This window comes from Arvicola amphibius, chromosome 7, assembly GCF_903992535.2.
Source record: "Arvicola amphibius chromosome 7, mArvAmp1.2, whole genome shotgun sequence".
Lineage (NCBI taxonomy): Eukaryota > Metazoa > Chordata > Mammalia > Rodentia > Cricetidae > Arvicola > Arvicola amphibius.
This window is the reverse complement of record NC_052053.1, coordinates 102,983,041-103,004,159: the sequence shown is the minus strand read 5'-3', so window position 1 is coordinate 103,004,159 and position 21,119 is coordinate 102,983,041. Positions and strand designations below refer to the sequence as shown.

At 42.8% G+C, this 21,119-nt stretch overlaps 1 protein-coding gene across 2 annotated transcripts in view; it reads right to left on the bottom strand.

Annotated features, from left to right (window-relative positions):
- Positions 1-18,920, bottom strand: part of Ppp2r5e (protein phosphatase 2 regulatory subunit B'epsilon) — a 144,580-nt gene extending 125,660 nt beyond the window's left edge. Inside the window, exons 1-2 of one of the 2 annotated variants that reach the window (XM_038336779.2) lie at positions 18,343-18,920; positions 15,920-16,083 (exon numbers count right to left, since the gene is read on the bottom strand). In XM_038336779.2, the coding sequence (XP_038192707.1) occupies positions 15,920-16,076 (157 nt within the window). In that variant the 5' untranslated portion in view covers positions 16,077-16,083; positions 18,343-18,920. The remainder of the gene's footprint in view (positions 1-15,919; positions 16,084-18,342) is intronic. The other variant, XM_038336780.2, reaches the window with a different exon arrangement.
- Positions 18,921-21,119: the final 2,199 nt, after the last annotated feature.

Genomic DNA, 21,119 nt, shown 5'->3' with positions numbered 1-21,119 from the left:
CTCTTAGCTAAATTTATTCTAATTTTCATGTTGGCAGGACATATCAAGGTAAACATTTTTAAGATTTATTTTCTTTTATTTACATGTACTGGGGTTTCCTGCAGAGGCCAGAAAAAGGACATCAAATCCCCTAGAGCTGGAGTTATAGGTGGTTGTGAGCTATTCAGTGTGGGTGCTGAAAACCAAACTTGGATCCTCTCCAAGAACAGCAAGTGCACTTAACCCCTGAGCCACTCTCCAGTCCTTTATTTTTTTGCATTTTCATAGAGTCTTATGTAGTCTAGGATGAACCAGAATTCATTGTGTAGCAGAAGCTGGCCCTGATTTCCTGATCCTCTGTCTCAACCTCCCAAGTGCTAAGGATAAGAATGTGCCACTTTGCCCTAGAATGTTTTTTTTAAAAAATTACTTTTTTTAAAGCATTAACTAGCCCAGGAGGCCTCAGCCCTACACAAAGAAAAGCAGCTAAGCTAAGCAAACTTGGGAATGGGAGAGGTGATCCTCCCCAAGGAAGAGCTGGGTTTGTCCACTGCCAAATGGTCGGCCCTGAACACACGTACAAATAGCATTATATGGACTAGGCAGGTTACATTTAGGAATATACGTGTATACCTATATACATATGCACATGCAATAATAAGCAGTGAAAAAAAAAAGAGCCCATGAATTTGAAAGATAGCAGGGAGAGGTATATGGGAGGATTTGAAGGAAAGAAAAAGAAGAAAGAAATATAATCTCATTTAAAAAATACCAAAAACAAACAAACCACTAGCTAGTTCTATCAATTGTAGATGAGGATGAAGGGGCAAAGTATGCACATACATGGATGGATGGATGGATGGATGGATGGATGGATGGATGGATGGACTGAAGATAGTATGAAAGAGAAAACTCGAAACTTCCTTCCAACGTCCCCTATCTGTTTCCAACTCATTTTGACTTTTGTTCACAAATCAGGGATAAGTATCAGTCTTTTTGATGCATGTTTACGCAAAATTAATAGGATGAGTCAAATGTTTAAAGGTTGTATCTCTGCCCTCACAATACTCTTTTTTTATGTTCTTACTATTTTTGATTTCAAACCATTCCGTTAAAAAGTGTTGCACATCCATTCTGTGCAAGACATGCAACAGCTATGATTCGTACCCAGCGACAGATAACCTCTCAGGAGCCTGGACCCATTCCGTGTCATTGTCCTGCCCCTAGGATCTGCCCAGGGACAGACAACCTGACCCACCCCCGTGTCATTGTCCCGCCTCCAAGATCTAGAGAGAAGTACCCTACCAACATGCCAGGGTGCCTCCTGGGGCAAGAGCCTAATTCCAAAGACTGTATTTCCTTACTTAACAGGCAATACCTTCCTAGAAAAATACCAAATCTCAATCTTTTCCATGTTCTTTTTAAGATTTTATGCTTTACTTGAATAGTATTCCAGGTACAAGTAACTCTGGATTAAATAAAATCTACATCACTGTGAACTATGTCTTTCATGATGTCCACACAATGAATGAACTTTTGCCAGATCTCTTCCCATGACATTGCAGATTCTCAGACAAAACCCTGATCCATCAGGCTGACTCCCAGAAAGATCAATGGCGAACAGGAAGAGAAGAGGAAAACTGTTCGTTAAGCAACTGTTACACACTGAAGACCTTACCACTCTTACTCCTCACAGCCTGGTTTACAAAAAGTGAATATTAGTTCAGAAAACTGAGATTACCACCTAGACTTAACCCAACCCTTTTCCTCCAATACGCTTACTCCCCAAAGGGAGAAGGGTGACTGGCAAAGCAAACCCTGCTAGTGCGCCAGCCTTCCTCCCTCTGCGGCTGGCATGCCTTCTTGGAAACAGCAAGTCACCCAGGCTTCCTACCTGGCCTTCTTCCAACTCCCAGATTCTTGACCAATCTGAGCCACTCCCTGTCACCCCAAGGTGTTCCTGCTGGCCAGCCCCTCCTCCCTCCTGCCCCGCTCCTCCTGCTCACTGTAATCTCCTCCTTTCAAGGTGCTTGCAGTCAGTAAACCATCCCAGCACAGCACAAGGGACAGCCCAGGTCAGCCCCGGGGCTCATCTGGCTTCATTTGTTAATGGCTATAATAGAAAAGACACTGGATCCTAAGAAGCCTTGCCTCCCAACCCTTTCCCTCCCTCCCTCCCCTCCCCACTTTCTCCAGCTTACTGACCTTGGTTACCAGCAAACACACTTTTCTCTTAAATGAGACCCCAAGAGTATACAGGCAGAGAGCAGAAGCAGCAAATTGTGTCTTCTTCACTATTTCTTTACCAGAAAGAACAATCTGCATTTACTTTCCCAACTTTTAGATCCACAGTTAGTCTAAGCAGCAAAATTACCCATTCATAGGTACATTCAACTATATTATTATTCATTCAGCTTAATTTTTCTAATAATACAAAAATCTCTAAGTGATATACACCTTTAATTCCAGCATTCAGGAGGCAGAGGCAGGGAGAGCTCTGTGAGTTCTAGGCCAGCCTGATCTATATAGCAAGTTCCAGACCAGTCAGTGCTACAAAAAAAAAAAAAAAAACCTCCAAGTGGTGGTGCCAGGCAGTGGTGGTGCCAGCAGCACTTGAGAGTCAGAGGCAGGTGGATCTCTGTGAGTTTGAGGCCAGCCTGATCTACAGTGGGTTCCACAGGAACAGGCTCCACAGGGACACAGAAAAACCATCTCGAAAAAACCAAAAAAAAAAAAAAAAAAAAAAAAAAAGTTAAAAAAAAAATCTCCAAACAACCACAGAAATGTGCTTTCTACCTTAAAACACCTTCTAGAAAATAAAAATAATAATTAAAAACAACTTTTATAATTCTGCTTAGTGTTAAAAGTAATAAAACTTAGGAAAGACAAACAAGAGAGGAAACCTCTAGTCATGAGATCGCCCTGTACAGAGATGGATTTCCTCCCTGGCAAAATGCACACATGCACAGAGAGCAGGAGCAGCTCCTAGCCTTTGGAGAACTCCTTTGAGAATCTGAAAAAAAGCTCTAAACTTTGCCCAGACAAAAATTTGAATCTGTAAAGAACCAAAAATACTGGAATTTTGAGAGGATCAAGGACCTTCTACAACACCAATAAGAAGTCCTTCCCAATTAAGAACCATCTGTGACATGTAATACTGCTTATATTGAAAAAATTCTTAATCAGAATTTTAACCACAAAAAGTTCAATAAGACAATTTTTAAAATGTTCTTTCATTGGACTCCTCCTGCCTTCCTGTCTCAAAGTAAAATGCTACAAAACTATTGTGGCTTAAAACCCAAAGCAACGATTCTGTCTAAAATAAAGCTATGCCCCAGCCAAACGTGTGCTAGTAGATGGGTCAGAGACAGGAGGTGCAAAGCATGTTGGTAAACACCCAGGTGTGTTATTCTGCAAGCACCCCCTTCCTAAAGGCCTATGCTTGTGTACTTATATGTCTATAGATTTGCCTGACAGCCCAAATACAAAGGAAATTCTCAAGTTATATTTACTGATTAAAGTAAGCAATTACCAAGGTAAGTTAAACTTGAGAGCCTGTCCCAGTAGACAACTACTAAAAGTCATTTACCCAATGACAATTTTGTCTTCTAACTGTCCACTAACGACCCACTCCAGGTGCTTATCCAAAACAGGAAGTCTGTCTGAAGCTGCATGAATAACAATGTGGAGATTTTTCCATAAGAATCGGTTCTCCATTCTGCTCTTAAGCCTAATTCTCACAGCTCCGCATGCTCCATTTGTCCTTCCTTCAATGGAAATAATTCATGAATGTATTAAAGAAATAAATGTCAACTGAAAAACACGCATAAACATTTCCCATTGTGCAGTTTTTCTGATAATTACAACCATTAACTTTCTGAATTCCTACAGTGCGTCCAGTACTGAACATTTAATCTGACTCTTATCAAGTAGGTTCTAATACTCCCTCAATTCCAAAGAGGAAAAGACAAGGTAGAAGCATCAAATACCAGCAAGGAGTAGGCCCGGAATTCAAGTGCATGGCACCAACGCCTACATTCTCACTGAGGAAGGCCTCCTACTCACCCAAAAGCTCACAACTTATATTTTTCAATGAATATTTTCACTACCTGCTTAGTTATACAGTAACATGCAAATAAGATCCCATCATTCTGAAGGAGAAAAATCAGCTATAGAACACTGAAACAAAATCTTAATTAGTAGGGATATTTTTGCAAACCAAAGAACCATCCTAGCCCTTTTCTTAAAATAGCACAAAAATTATACTGATCTGTCAGAAGCACTACAAAGTTAATAACTAGTATGAACTGAAAATGTAAATTTTATGAAAGTTCATCATAACGCTCAGATATGCTGTTCCCCTTAAGCCATATAAAGGAAGTCTGGCAGTCTGATCAGCCTATGGGTGGAGCCAAAGACTGCAGAGAAGACTTTCTTTGTACCTTCACCTGCACTTCAGTAGCACAAAGCCATGAACCAGTAAAAGCGCTCTAAGCCTGACATGCTTGAGATACCGTCCTCATCTAGCCAGAAGATACTCCAGCTCTTTCCACCTGAAACATCCAGGTCACATAGCAGTCATGCTCAGAGATGTCAGTGAGCACTCACGTTTGAGCCTTTATAACTAAAAAACGGTCTCCCAGACACAGTGGCACACACCTTTAACCCTGTCTCACAAAACAAGCCAACAGGATAGTAATAGCAATAAATAATAATAATAATAATAATAATAATAAAAACCGGTTTCAAAGCTGGAGAGATGGCTCAGCAGTTAAGAGCTCTTCTAAAGGACTCAGGTTCAGTTCCCAGCACCTACATGGCAGCTCACAACCATCTCTAACTCCAGTTCCAGAGGATGGAACATCCTCCTCTGACTTCCACAGGTACCAAACACATGGTGCACATACATACATGTAGGCAAAACACTTATACACATAAAGAAAAATAAATCTTTTTTAAAATTTTAAAAGGTTTCAGCCAGGCGATGATGGCACATGCCTTTAATCCCAGCACTCAGGAGGTAGAGGCAGGCAGATCTCTGTGAGTTCAAGGCCAGTCTCATCTACAGAGCACCAGAACCAGGACAGCTAGGGCTGTTATACAAACTTTGTTTCAAAAAAAAAAAACAAACAAACAAACAAAAAAAAACCTTAAAAAACCTTAAAAGACTTCATCAATCAGGTTCATAAAGTGGTACCAAGAATAAAATAAATTTTGTATTAAATCTTAGTTTTATTAAAACTAGCTTAGTTTTCTTACTACTTAGGAAGAAAAAGCAAGCATCAATCTTACTATTATTGGATAGGCAAATATCAACCTACCCAGCAACTAACAATGTTCACATCACTAAGAAATATGTACTGAATGCCAACTATGTATAAGTCTCTAACAGCCACTGATAGGAGAGTTTCTACACCAAAAATTATTTTAACCATGAAAGAAGACAGACAACAAACAAATTAACGAAGAACAATTTTCAGATCATAAGAAATAATGGGAAAGTGGAGATGGTGGCTCACAGCAGCAACCCCAACACTCAGGATAAGGTCACAAGTTCAAGGTCAGCCAGAGCTATGTGAGACAGTCAAGAACCACACAATCCCCTAGCACTTGAGAGGTGTTATACAGAATTCAAGGACATCTGCAGCTACGCGGGAAGTTTGAAGCCAGCCTGAGCTACAGGAGAACCTGCCTCCACAGAAATGGGGTGGAGAGGGAGGTGACGATAGGGCAGCAGACACTTCAAAGAGGACCCATTTGAGGGAAACTTGAAGAACGATAAGCAGTCAAGGAAGAAAGTTCTCCCTGTAAATGAGTCAGCTCAATCACTGGGCACTGCAGTATTTAGATGGCCTGCCTTGGTTACATCCTAGGAAGACCCATGCAATAATTCTTTTTTACAGCTTCAAATGTTTTACACATAAACATGCACATCAACTAACACAATACCCACATTAACTCTCAACCTTCATTCTAAGTCAAGGCATTTGCCTAGTGAGAGGGAGCAAGAACTGAAGCACTGAGTCTCTGAGAATCTGGTAAAAGCAACAAATTCTTTCTTTCAAAACAAAGGTCTGCCCAAGGGACCTTTGTGATTCTAGGGAGTTCCTGAAACTGCACAGTGAACAGGTCCCAACTAGATGGAAACCCATGAACCTCCTCCAGGAAAGAACCGAGACTGAATATCCATAACCTAACACTCTAAAATTCAAACCACTACAAAATCCACAAATCTGAGGGCACAAACATGATGTCACAAATGGAAAATTCCACCTGACCTTATTCAACATTTGAGTTGCAGTCAAAACACATGTGCTCTCTAAGTATTATCTAAGATTACTCATGTGCGATGTTTATAAGTCATTAATGAAACAACAGGGATTCATGCTTAGACATAGGTCTCAGCTCCAAGATATCTCATGTATAGATGACCCTTGAAGAACCCAGACTTAAGCACTTTACATGTGAAAAGTTTTTATGGTATGGGGAGAAAATTTGTTACATTTTAAAACTAGGCAAACAAAATTCATAGCCCAGAAATACCAAGACCTAAAGGAAAATGTCATGAGCACATTAAATACATAATACAGCATTATCTACTTTATCACTTATTACCATAAAATATACATAAACCTTATAAAAAGTCAACATTTATCAAAATTTAGAAAGATAAACACAGATTGTACATGATGCCACTCACAACTAGAGAAATGTAAGAGCACATAAAAATAAAATATTTAAATCAGATGTAGTAGTGCATGCCCATAATCCCAATACTGAAGAAGCTGAAGGGGATCAATCACAAGTTCAAGGCCAGCCAGAATAAAAAAATAAAAGTTGGAATAGTACCACCCGGTAATTTAAGAAGAGAGAGAGAGAAAAGAAAGCCCATTATTAAATCCTAACTACATAAAATTAGCCCCAGTCCATACTGCATTACTATAATTTCATACCCATTTCCTACTGTTCCTGCTGAGAACTCCAGAGCTGATGGTATCTGCTCAAAACTATGTGACACCTCCAGTAAGTAGTCCATCTTTCTGGGTAATTACAGCACGTAGTTAGCTATGGTCTCCTATGCTTCTCGTGGGTTTTTTTTAATAGTATATAACCCATACAACACACAAAAATGTGATACTCACCTCTTTATGGTTAACAGCAGGCTAGCAGTATAACTCTAAAGAAATGAAAGTGTTCCATCAGAAACAAGGGTAGACCTGTGAGTCCTGAACAACCTTACCACAGCCACTTCTCAGAGCCAGCCATTGACATCACTGTGAGCAACAGGACCAAAACCTAGCAGCCACCAGCCCCAGGCCTCAGCAATGCTCACAAGGAGCATGACACCACAGGCAGCAGCACAAGGAGCACCTGCTACCAGGGTCAAAAAGGTTTCAGGACTTAAAAATTTTTTATTTTTTATTTTTTTTTTAATTTTTTAAAGGATATGTAGCATTCATCAACAGAATGAGGGTAAGGTTTCCTTTTGAGCTTCTGATACATGTATACCAGGCTTCAGTCTACAAGAATAACTCCAGAAAATAGCAGGGATGTACGAAAGAGAGTTTCATGTCGCTGAGGGAGAATAGGGTATCCATTCTGCCAACCTTACAGGCCCTCAAACACTTGCAGCACAAGCCAGTGGATCTCAGTAAAGAATCTATCCATGCACAGGGTTCCACCTAGTAGAGTGGTGAACGTGCGAGCAAAGAGTGAGGAGGCCTCCAAAGGCCAAGTCCCTGCCAAGAGAGGAGAATCTCACCTTACCATGGCAGAGACACCCTCCATGGCTCTTTAGCACGGGATCCCAGCCTTCCCGTGTAGGGAGAATTGATGGAGGTCACTGAAATCAGGGTGCAGGAAAACAAGATAGCTCAGGGAGTCAGAATATGCACAGGAGCTACGGTCTGCAATACTGCAGGGCCTTCTATGCCAAAGACAGCCTGGAGAAGGTAGCAATGAAGAACATAAGGAAAATCAAGATGAAACCCTCAAGTCAGCAGCTACTCAACAACCATACATCACTGCTGTGGGACAATGATCTTGTACCCTGTAAAGATTTGTCTGTTGTATTAGTTTAATAAAATGCTGATTGGCCAGTAGTCAGGCAGGGAGAAGTATAGGCAGGACAACCAGGCAGGAAACAGAGGCGGAGCAACAAGAAGAGGAGAATTCTGGGAAGAAGAAAGGCTCAGTCTGCAGTTGTCTGCAGAGGTTCAGATTCGGTCCGCAGTTGTCACAAAGGAAGCCAGACACAGAGGAATCAAGATGAGAACGCCTCACTGATAAAGGTACCAAGCCACGTGGCTAACATAGACAAGAATAATGGGCTAATTTAAGATGTAAGAATTAATGAATAAGAAGCCTGAGTTAATAAGCCGGTTTATGATTAATGTATGCCTCTGTGTGTTTCTTTGGGGCTAAACAGATGTGGGACCAGGCGAGACAGAAATCTCTGTCAACACATCACAACTTCCAATTACCAATGAAGACACTCTGATAACCTTAAACTACCAATGGCAAACAGACAAAAACAGACAACACACCAGGTGAGAATGTGCCCACCTGGGAGGCTGAGAAGGGCAAGGCTGAATAAATGTTGGATCACCACCTCTACCATCTGGTCATCCAGTAAGAAAAACAAACATGAAATTCCAGTAAGAAGAAATGAGCAAAAGCACAGAGGTTAATGTGTCAGTGCTTGCGTTGTGGAGGTTGATCAGACAAGAACTATCTGCACTAGCTAGAGTGAAAAAGGCTTTGGCTATTGTCATCTACACAAGTCTTTTCAATAGTGACTTTTCTGAAGTCTGTGTTTTCCTCAATGCACTTTCAAAGGTTTCACATTGTTTCCTATCTGACCAAGTTGAGATCTTAAGTTTTGGGGGTTTGGGTTGTTGTTTTTTTTTATTTATATATATGTGTTTCACTTGCATGTCTATATGTGCACCATGTGCATTTCTAGTGCCCAGAGAGGTTAGAAGAAGGTTCTAAGTACCCTAGAATGTCTCCAATTCAAGAAGTTCTTTTAGTTTAGCTTGCTTTTTAAGCCAGAGTTTCTCTGTGTAGACCAGGCTGGCCTGAAACTCTCTCTGTAGACTAGGCTGGCCTCAAGCTCACAGATCTCCCTGCCTCTGCTTCCAAAGTACTAGGATGAAAGATATGTGCTACCATGCCTAGCTAAGTAAGTTTACAACTAGATTTTTCTAAAACTAAACTTCAAATGTTTTACTCTGATTTTTCAGCTGCAAGGGAGGCAGGAGGCAATACTTCTAATCACTGCTTTCTTCAGGGGATAACTAGATACAAACATTCCAAAATCAAAAAAAAAGCATAGACTATTCAGCCTGTGCTTATCAGACACCACAGAAATGTATGAACCAAACTAGTACTCTACTTTTAAGCTCCAAGTTCTGAACGCTTATTTTTTTTCCACTTCTCTGTATAAGTCTCTATGCCACAAAGTAAATAATTAGGATATATTTTTTTTAAAAAAAATGCTCCCAGGGCTGGAGAGACAGTGGTTAAGAGTGCTTTTTGCTCTTGCAGAGGACCTGGATTCATGTCCCAGTACTCACACTGAGTAGCTCCTGTCTCAAACTCCAGCTCCAGGGAGTCTAACACCCTCTTCCAGCCTCTGACAATTGTGCACATACACTCACAGACACACGCGCATGCATATAATTAAAAATAAATCTAAAAAAATTAGAAGAGTAAAATACTTACCTAAAAGCAAATAAACTGTTATAATCTTTAACACTTGAAAATACAGTTTGGCACTTGATTTTAAGCAAAATCTTTATCATTTCTTCCCTGAAAGAAAAATACTACCATGCTCCCTCCAGTGATTATAAATATTCCTTTAGCTCAAAGCAGAATTCAGTTATTTTGTATACATATACAAATGTAAGAATACATGCAATTGATAATACAAACATCAATGATTCTTAATTTGTTTTATATCAGATATCTGTTTGAGAACCTGAAAGTATTACAAAATTCTTTCACTTAAAAATAGGTAAGAGGGACAGACAAGACGGCTGAGCAGGTAAAGGTGCTTGCTGTCAAGCCTGATGATCTATGCAACCCTGTGGGGGAAGGAGAGAACCAACCCCCACGAACTGTCCTGACCTGCACACATACTCCATGGTACACACATGTTCATACACATATAAAACATATGCATGAGCACATAAAACAGAATCTTTAAAAAAAAAAAAAAGACTTGCTCTTAATAATATGGCAAGATACCAGTAACAGGTGGAAAGTCCAAAGACATCCAGTATATTGAAAACATTCACAAACTGAATTTTTGGCTTGAAAGAGGTTTAAAATTGTAAAACTGCTGGGCAGTGGTGGCACACGCCTTTAATCCCAGCACTCAGGAGGCAGAGGCAGGCGGATCTCTGTGAGTTAGAGGCCAGCCTGGTCTACAAGAGCTAGCTCCAGGACAGACTCCAAAGCTACAGAGAAACTCTCGGGAAAAAAAAATTGCAAAACTAAGCTCATTTCATCATCTTAGGACTGGCATATTGCTCACACTCTGTCTTCTGAAACTCCAGCTCAGATAACAGTGGCCCTCACTAACATGGCCCGGCCACGAGCTGTGCCATCCTCACATTATACGCCAGGAGAGAAGGCTTGTAAGGAACTCCTTGTGCAAGATAACACGACTGGTGGACAAGCCAACACTTGCAGGCCAGCACAGCTTCTCCTGCACAGGACTGTGTGCAATGTACAAGTGCAATGGAAACACTAAAATATCAGATGCAAACCCTATGAAAAACTGTTCTTTTCACAAATATATCTGAACAAACCTGCAATTATACTCAACATCCTACTCCACACTCCACGAGGTAGATGTAGAAGATAAAAGAATCCAGTCATTACAAAGGTACAGAACTAGATCTAGATGGTGATTCTGAAGTTCTTACAAACTCTAAACAGGAAAATCGAAGCTTCATTTTGGGACTGAAGTCTAAGTGATTTTAGGGGCTAGAGAGATGGCTCAATGAGTAAGTCACTTGCAGGATTACAGCACCCACATAAAAGCTAGGCAAGCATGTGGCCCATACCAACTCCCAGGAAGCAGACTGGGATCCCTGAAAAAAGCTAGTCAGTCAAATCAGGGAGCTCTGGACTCAAGATATAAAGTAGAGAGTCATCTAACCTACACACACACACACACAAACACACACAGAGAGACACTTGTATGTACTCATGCACAGAAATAAAGTGTTTTTAGGGGCTGGAGAGATGGTTCAGCCCTTAAGGGAATGGCTCTTCCAAAGGACCAGAGCTCTATTCTCCACACCCACATGGTAGCTCACAACCATCTATAACTCCAGTCCAAGAGGATCCAATGCCCTCTTCCGGCTTCTATGGGCACTGCACATACATAGTCCACAGACAACACTGCAGGCCAAAACACCCACACACATAAATAAATAAAAGGGGAAAGGAAGCTGGGAGACAGCTCAGTGACACAGCACTTGCCCGGCACACATAAGGCCCTGGGTTCTCTCCCAGTACCACAAAATTTAAGAGGCATTTTCATTAGAAAGAATTTTACCACAAAGAGACAAAGAATTCTTTTGGTTGAATGGTGCCTCCAGTCACTATCGTTCTTGAAATATCTGAAGTATCTACAAAATAATCTAAAAACAACTGTGGAGCCAGAAATAATGACACTACCTTCAATATAATCCCGTCTTCAAAGAGGTAGAGTTTTTCAAAACTCTTTCACTCAAATCTAAACTTGTACAATCGCCTAAGAGGAAGAAATAAGAAAATAAAGGTGTGAAAAGGACAGGGTGAGGGGCAAGAACCACAAAGCAGGCACTACCTCTGCTCCCTATTTGACTAAGCGCTGAGTTCGCCAACCGGGATAACTGTCAATGCTCCCTGAACTGGGGCAGGTCCAAAGAGCATCCACAGCAGCCATGCGGCGGGGAGGCTTCAGTGCTTCTCTAGTTTCCTTGAAGCAAGGTCTCACTGTGGAGGCCAGGCTACCCTTAAACTCACAGTGCTGCTGTCACAGCCGTGTGCTACCAGTGGTGTCGTTCAAATCTTGACTTTAATACAGATAAGCAGATAAACACACACAGAGAGAGATAAATACATAAGCACTAAACTTCTACGGGGGTTTCCTTATCAGGAAGATGGATCCTTATGGTTCTAAAGTTTCAGGTAACTCCAAAAACACTTTGATAACAAAATAGAGACAATTCAAATGTGTATATGTAAAGGTCAGCATATCATTTTCATTAGAGATAGCTGAGGAAAAGGTGGGCCACTGTATACATGTGCACAGGACCACTTACTACTGTTGCTTTCTACAAAAAAAATAACACCAAGGACACAACTATAACAAAAGTCACAAAACAGAAACTTTCTCTTCATTCTCTGTTACAGTTTTACAGGTAGTCAGACCTCCCACGTGGTACACACTCGAATATTATTCATTCAGGCAAAACACTAACACATACGATCAAAAATACATCTTAAAAACAAAAAAGAATATTAACAAAATCTGATCACAATGCATATTGTATTCACACAAGCCTGAGTTAGTCAGGGAAATGCTATAGAAAATTAAGTCCATATCTATTCTTTAGCATTTATGTACAGTTAGTTCATTTGGGTTTATTCTGGGTTTTCCTAAAATAATGCCATAAAAAAATCCTAGAAAGGAAATTCTTCCTGTATGTTCTTTCCATTCTGTAAATTACTTCTCACAAGTTGGTAAGAACATAAGGCAAAAAAATCAGGCGATCCGCTGTGAGAAGAGCAGGCGTCAGTTCAACACCTCACAGTCCCTGCAAAGCCCAAGAACACACACTCAATGCTGCACTTCCCCTACTCTCGCTGCTCTTTCCCAGAGACACAGAGGCCTACGTAGGGAACCCTTGCAGACCCTGACCCCACATCGTGTTAACAGGACTCACGTTAACAGCTAAAATGACTGAAGAAATAGGAACAGTATTGCTGCATGTACATATACACTGAAATATTGCTCAGCCTTAGAAAAGAGCAAAACACTCTAAGATGCTACAATGTGCATGAATCAACATCAGCTAAGTGAAATAAACCAGTCACAAAAGGGCAAACACTGACCCTCACAGAGAGGAACGGAAGTTGCAAGAAGCTGACAGGGGGAAACGGTACAGAGAACATGAAAAAGTGGTAGGTGAATGGTTGTGATACACACACAATGGAAACATATTTCCTGCCACTGAACTGAAACATTAAAAATGGTTAATGAGCTGGGCCTGGCAGTGCACACTTTTAATCCCAAGGGTGATTAATGGAACACCTATGTCTGTTTTAATTGGGTGTGCTCAAAAAGGGAGGGAGCGAGAATAAAATAAAACACACGTCAATATTTTTCTCATACATGCCTCTTACATCTTCTCCATGAATGCTGTTAATGTAAGTAATGAGTCTTAAGGAATAAATGTACTGATTCAGCTATTAAATTCCATCTAAACCTAAAACGTTTAATCTGACCTAGCCGGAAATAAAGTTCTTCCTCTGATATAGATGTCAACAGCTATCCCATGTCTACTTCAGACTAAATGAGTTATGAATCCAGTATGTCTCCCGACCTCTCGATTTAGTCCCTAGGATTTTCCTTTATGGTTTTTCTATAATCTCATATAATCTATTCTCATCTTTCCTAACAATATCTTAAGTCAAAAATCTAGCCAGGCATGGAGACAAATCCTCAGGAGGCAGAGTCAGACAGAGTTTCAGGCCAACTACATAGTCGGACGCTGTCTCAAAAACAAATAAAATAAGAAGGTATTCTCTCCCTCGAAACTTCCCGGAACACATCCTCACTACTTGGCAGACAGATCATCCTTTCCCCTTTCTTTCTGGGGTTAAAGGTGTGTGCCACCATTGCCTGGCCCGGATGGCTGACTAGCGTGGCTGCTTTGCACTGACCTTCAGGCAAGCTTTATTTATTAAAACACAAATAATATACCACTATACAAGTGTCCTACCACTAACACCGTCCCTAATCCCATACATCATCTTTCCAGAACTCAGCACGCACACAGTTTCTACCAATTCACATAACACTGGCATCTTCTTTATGAATTGCCACCTCTTGAGAAAAAGTGTACCCAACAGGAACAGATGTACATGCCTTTGATCCCAACACTAGGGAGGCAGAGGCAGGCAGAAAAGGAAGAAAGAATTCCCATAGGAAAATCAGACACCTGAAATACGCTCAGTTAAACTTGAGGATCACATCAGCTGTTCTTAAAAAACCTTCTGATTCTACACACTGCTGCAGAAATAAGTATGCATTCTGGCCAGCAGTAATGACGGTACACATATGTAATCTCAGCACTCAAGGATCAAGAAGACCATCACCAAGTTCAGGAACAGACTGGTCTACAGGTAAGTTCCAGGCCAGTCAGGGCTACAGAACAAGACTCTGCCTCAAAAACCAGAGAAAAAAGGAAGAAAAGGGAGAGAAAAAGAGGGAGGGAAGAATAAGAGAAGGGAAGGGAAGAAGGAAGGAAGGAGGTGGGGAGAAATGTGCATTAATAAACTAGTAAACCAGGTTGTCTGGTTTCCTCTGACTACTAAAGTCCATTATATTGTTCACATCCCCTTCTTCCTCATCCTTAAATACTTAGACAAAATTTCACCTTCATACATTCTGATGTTCCTACATATACCAGGTATTGATCTGATTCATTTCAAATAACTCCTATTCACAAACATGAAGCAAACAGATAAAAATTAAAATGGACAGAGTGACCATCACATACCAAATCGAAAAATGAAAGGTATATAATTCAGAAAGAAAAAAAACTCAGTGCTCCCATAAAAACCTCCCACTTATGTACTACTATGTATATGACAAACCTAGTAGTATACACCTTTAATCCAGCATGTGGGGAGTAAAGGCTGGGGACCAGCAGCTCGGTTCAAGACCACAGAGTTCAATGCCAACCCTGACTACATAAAACCTTGTCTCCAAAAAACTGAAAATCCCTGCTCTTAATATACCATGAAAATGAAAATATCGTGCAAGTATGATCACTAAATACTCGTATTATGTGAAAATGCAAATGCGAACCGGGCAGTGGTGGTGCACACCTTTAATCTGGTGGGGGAGAGGCCGTAGAGGCAGGCAGATCTTTGTGAGTTCGAGGCCAACCTGGTCTACAAGATCTAGTTCCAGGACAGGCTCCAAAGCTACAGAGAAACTCTGTCTTGAAACCAAAAATAAATAAATAAATAAATAAATAAATAAATGAATGAATGAATGAATGAATGAATGAATAATAAAAATGTAAGTGCATAGCTATAAGTTCTACTTCCTGGATCTTTAAAAATCAATATTTTCAAACTCCATTTCTTTTAATGCAAATTAGTAGTACTACCTCTTTTAATGGGGTCTACTTTCCACCACGACAGTGTAATTAACAGATGTCAATAAGTAAATCAAGAATTTAAAAACATAGATGGGACCAATGAGACAGTTGAGCAGATAAAGGTGCTTGCTGCCAAATGGAACCACTTGAGTCCAATCCCTAAAATCCACATGGTGGAAAGAGAGAACCAACTCCCACAAACTGTCCTCTGACTTCCACGTATGCATAATATGCAAGCATACACACACACACACACACACACACACACACACACAAAATGTTGGGAGGAAAAAAAAACAGCAGACATTTCTGCCATTTAGTTTTCCAGCTTATCAACTGGAGAAATTCACCTACAGGATGATAAGTCTCTTTGGATGAGCCCTTTAAAAAGGAAAAGCAGGTAGCTTTAATCCCATCCCAGGAACTGTTGGTCTGAAACCCGTTAACCCTCCAAGCTACCAGCCTGAGGTTAGCAGGTAGGAACTGCTCTGCAGACACTGACCAAGGAGGAGAGTGTGGAGCTGTCACCTGCTCAGGGGCCTTACCTTTCAGCAGCGGCAGAGGTGTGAGCTCAATGGGCTTGCCTTGAGATCTAAACTGTGAGGAGCTCTGCGACCTCTTCTGTCTGGCTTTTCTGACGGACTTCCGAGAAAATCCGTCTACTTTATCCACTGATGGAGGAGTAGTTGGTGCTGAGGACATATCCCTACTGAAGAGAAAGAACTGACGTGAGTGAACATAGTCCCAAGGTCAGAGTATTTGTGTTGTACACGTTCTAAAATTCCCATATACAATATTCATGAAAATGAGAATATGTACCAAAAAAAAACCAATTAAGAAAAGTCTTGTCAAGGAGAAAAATATAAAAAGTAGCATGACTGCCATTAAACAAAATCAGAGCTCTAAGGCATCACTGCTCCATTATAATCATTAAAAAGATGTTAGCCAGACTGCAAGTGTCTGTATTGTCTGCCCATTTTAATGGCGCAGCTCTTCCCATCTTGGGATTCCTGAAATGATTTTGGAGCTATTCGGAAGCTGGAAAACGTCCACTGAAACATTTTTCCCAACATATTTAATATTATGAATGGGCTAAAACCCTTTCTGCATTACAAGAATCTGCACAAATGAAGCGAGGTATGTAGCCAGTAATCCCAACACCCGATGAGATTAAGGCAGAAAGGATTATGAGTTCAGGACCAGCCTAGGCTACACATAACAAGTTTGAGGCCAACCTGGGACACACAGTGTGAAAGGAAATTCTGTCTCAAAAAAAAAAAAGAAAGAAAAAGAAAAAAAGAAAAAGAAAGAAAGAAAGAAAGAAAGAAAGAAAGAAAGAAAGAAAGAAAGAAAGGGAAAAAAGCTGACAGTGTCTGACAGCAAGGTGAAATGCACAATTACTGACACTGCCTAAAGAGGACTCTCCGTACAGTGTGCTGTGATTGCGATTATGAGCTACCACACTGCAAATGAGGACAGGCTACTTTACTTGAAAGAGAACACACAAGAGGCATAATTAAAATCATTTCAAAGAAGTCTTTTTAAATGAAGCCATCTTAAGTTATTCAAGTTTAATAAACAAAACTATGATAAAACCTAACACCAAGTTGAACTGAAAACATAACTTCGCAGCCTTCCAAGATGAAGTTGAGCTTAAGTTCAAATATAGTTCCATTCCATCAAACCGAAGGAACTCCCAGAACAGCTTTCTGCAATCTTTTCTAATCTTCTGAAATTATTCGAAAGGGTAGATGCTAAAAGATGCTCAGCCTCTTCCACCAAACTAAACAGATGTCATCATCCAGGTGGCACTGAGGCTCCATGAAAGATTAATGGCAGACGGGATAGACAGAACGCATACACTCAAGTGCTAAAACGCAATCACTCAACTGTCACACCAACACCTAAGACAAGTGCCTTTCTAACTTCCCAAAGAGTAAGATCGTTGTCTCCCCAATTTGTAAGGCCAAACAGTCATGTGGATTACCTAGATCCAATAAAAACAACATAAACCTGGGGGAGAGGGGTGCAATGTTAAGGTTTCGTTTGGAATTTTGAAGACTTCTTGGCCTTTTTCATTAGAAAGTTATTTTGCTTTGTTATCTATTTTGCTATCTAATTTGACCTTAAATATAACATGACAGGTAAAAAAACGGATCTGTAAATTATAAATACTGCCGAAAATGTCAGATTACTTTCAAATATAATGATCACCATCAGCAAGAAGTCCCACATCACACTGCTACAGTTGTAAATTTAGGGGCGTGTATTGCGATCTCGCATGTGATTATTTAGATTTCATCCTAATCCCAGGAACTCGGGATTTCTGCAAACCTCGTTCCTCCATCATCCATCCTGTCTCCCTCTTCCCTTATCTTTAACGATGATCTATAGGGAGCTTTCTTTTTAATCGTTTGCCTCTTATGCGCGCAGCTCGGAATAAATGTCAAGGATCTCCACAACTCTAAAGCATTGCAGAACTGATGATAACGGGGGGGGGGGGGGGGGGGGGGGGGGTGGAGGAAACAGGTTTCACCTGGGCCACTGCGCCCTCAGCTTTAGCATTCTCCAAACAGCAGGCACAGCAGGCAACCGGGGCTTTTCCAAGGGGAAGGAAGGGATCAGGGAAGTGGCCTGTTAGTCTGTAGGTATGTTCACGTAAACCCCAAGCCCTGGAGAAGCTGCGTGGCCACAGAATCTTCCTCGCTGCTCCCCCCGCCCCCGCCAGTGGATAAAGGGGGGCAAGAAAACGCCTCAGAAGCGGCAGGGAAAGGAGCCGGGAAGGCAGAGTGGAAGAGAGGTGGTGGCCTCCGAAGCCTCTGCAGGTAGATCAGACAAGTGGGCCGGGCGCTTGCTCCCGCGCACCCCACCCCGCCGCACCCCTCGGCCGCCCAGGCCTGGCCTTCCCGAACCCGCCGCTCCGCAGGCTCCCCGAGAGGCAAGCCGAGGGACCGGGAGCTGAAGTTACCTTGAAGCTCCTGGGGAAGAATCGAAGATGATCTGTGGCTGCACCGGGAAGGCGGCAGGCTAGGGGCCGCGGCGGGGGCGGGCGGCGGCCCGGGACGCACAGGGGGAGGTCCGGGCAGCGGCGGAGAGCCCCGGGCTACGGCAGTCCGGGGCGACGTCCCTCCGGTTCCGCGGTGGCGGCAGTGCTTCTAGGCCTCTCGGCTGGCCCCAAACCTCAGCGCTCTGGCAGTGGCAGCGGCGGCCTCACGAGCCTCCCCCGCGGGCCCGTCCCATCAAATCGGCACCGACCCGGTTGCGGCTCGGCCGGCGGCTCTTCGTTCACATTCCCGGCGGGCGGCGCCTCTGCTCGTTGCACCGGACCCGGCGGCGGCGGCGGCGACGCGGGGAGGGGGTGGAGGGAGGAAGCCTGGATCTGCAGCGGCAGAGAGCGCGGGAGTCGGGAGGAGGAAGCTGGAGCCGCCGGAGTCACCGCTGCCAGAGCCGCCGTTCGCTACCCGCGCAGGGTCCCCGTCAATGCCCCTTTCTCTCTCCTATTGTCAATATCACCGGGCGGCTGAGTCCATGGCACACGCGCAACCGAACCTCCTGGCTGGCAGAGCCCGCCTCCGACGCCCGCCCACTGGAGACTTCAAACGGGAAGCGAGACCTCATTGGTCCGCGAGCGCCTTCACTCCCCGGCCAGCATGTTCGGCTGAGATCTGATCGGGGATTGGCGGCGCGGGGAGGGGCGGAGAAACAGGAGGGGTGTGAAGAGACGAGGCCCTCGATTGGGCGAGGCGCCGGGGACCCGGATGCAGCCGCGAGCTCGGGCGGCCCGGCTGCCGCTTCCGCCAGGGCGTCTGAACTGGGCAACTGCGGCTTCTGCTGGGCCTGAGAGGAGCGCCACGGGCGCGTCCAGAAGCTGGAGCTTCCGCACGGCGGGATCCTGTGGACGGCGAGCGTCTTCACCGGGGGTTCCGAGGGCCACAGTGCGGCAGCCCCCGTGCCTCACGGTTTAGCCCGCAGAGCCCCACTCGGCACGGACCCCGCTCTCCCCTGTGCCACTCGTGTCATCGCGGAGCTGGAAGCCGGCCGAAAACACCCCAGTGGCCTGCGCTCTGTCGGGGGGAGGCCTGGCCACGGGTCGGTCTCTCACCTGATCTCTTAGCCACCCCTCCTCAAAAAAAATCCGTTCTGATTATCAGCTCCTTGATTCTCCTGCCGTTCTCGGTAGAGGCCAGCGCTCCGGTAGCTTCTGCAGATGGGAGCGCTGTCACCAGACTGCAGCCTCGCATTCAGATTACCCGCATTCGCTGTTTCTGGGCTCCGAAATACCCAGCCCCCAACTTGACAGATTTTAACTGACAGTTTGAGCTTTGAGTTTATAGAGATGACTTACCTCTATCTAGAACGAGTACTAAAATACTTCTTACATATGTGGTTTTGCATCGTGGGTGAACCCTAGGCCAAATGGTACATTTCCAAAGGATATTCTTAGATTGTCAATTTGAATGCAAGCTGCATACATTTATTATGGGGGGGGAGAAATCCTTAATAACTAACTACAAGCATCAAACTACCAGTTGCTCAAAATTTGGAAAACTGGGAAGGGACATACAGAAGAATTAATAATTCTCATAATCCATCAACCGGAGCTAACCCCTATCGTTCTGTTGTAATTTTAGTATTTTTATTATTTCATATATATTATTACATATATGTATATTCCCTTTCTAACTAGAATGCTTCATCCTGTAGACTAGTTTTCCCTCTCAGTATTACGTCGTATGTTCTGCACAGTTAGGGACCACACATATATATAAAGCTATCTATCACATGCACAAATGATGACAATGCATTCGCATTTCTTGTTTATGTCATTTGTTGCAAACTTCTATCCACTTGGGTAGGAAAATAATTCTGTACTATGTACTTTCCCTGAGCTGAAATGGGAAACACAGAAAGATGACTTAAATGAAAGCAGGCTCCCCCTATTGACTTCAGACAATTAGCTGCTGACTGGCTGAGTGTTGGGGGGGGGGGGGGGGTTTTCTCTAACAAAGCTCATTACCCTAGGCTGCATACTTAAATAGAATTCCTGTCTAGCTCCTGCCTTCAAGTAACTTCTATTCCCATACCTCAGTCTTTAGAAATGTTTGATATCCTAGCCAAGCAAAGTCTGTTTCCTCAATGTCTGATTGGTAAATGTGAAATTAAAACGAAGGAAGATTTTGAAGCCAACTCAATTTCCCTTGGCAACAGTTGAACCGTTCTAAAGTAGTGCACGTTTGAAATGCTCACAGCTGTTGCTTAGAACATTTCACATTTTGTAGAGTGAGGATTGTGCTTGCAAATTATGGATGTCTATAAAGACAATTCATTTCAAAGTCATTTCATTTTCTATAAAATAGCTGAGCAACTGAAATAAGCAGGTCTTTTTAATGTGGAAGCATCCTTGCTTATATGAGGTTTGTTCTCTGGACCAATAATTTCATAAGGAGATCCCAGGGGAAGTGGGTGTACTCCGAGGATAGTGCAAGACAATCCACTTGCGATGCAGAAGGGGAAAATAATGAGGGCATCTATGTTTAAATTTAAAAGGCATTAAGCTCAATATTTTATACACAGAATGAATGGCCCTGCACTCCGTGGAATGGACCATTGACCTAGAGCAACATGGATGCCCTCAGGGAAAAGCAGGGAGTGCCCATCACCAGAGGAAAGCAGAAAGGGTCTCTTCTACCTGTTGTGACATCCTTCCTGTGCTTGCTGGATTTGATTAGTGTATTATCTAGGTTT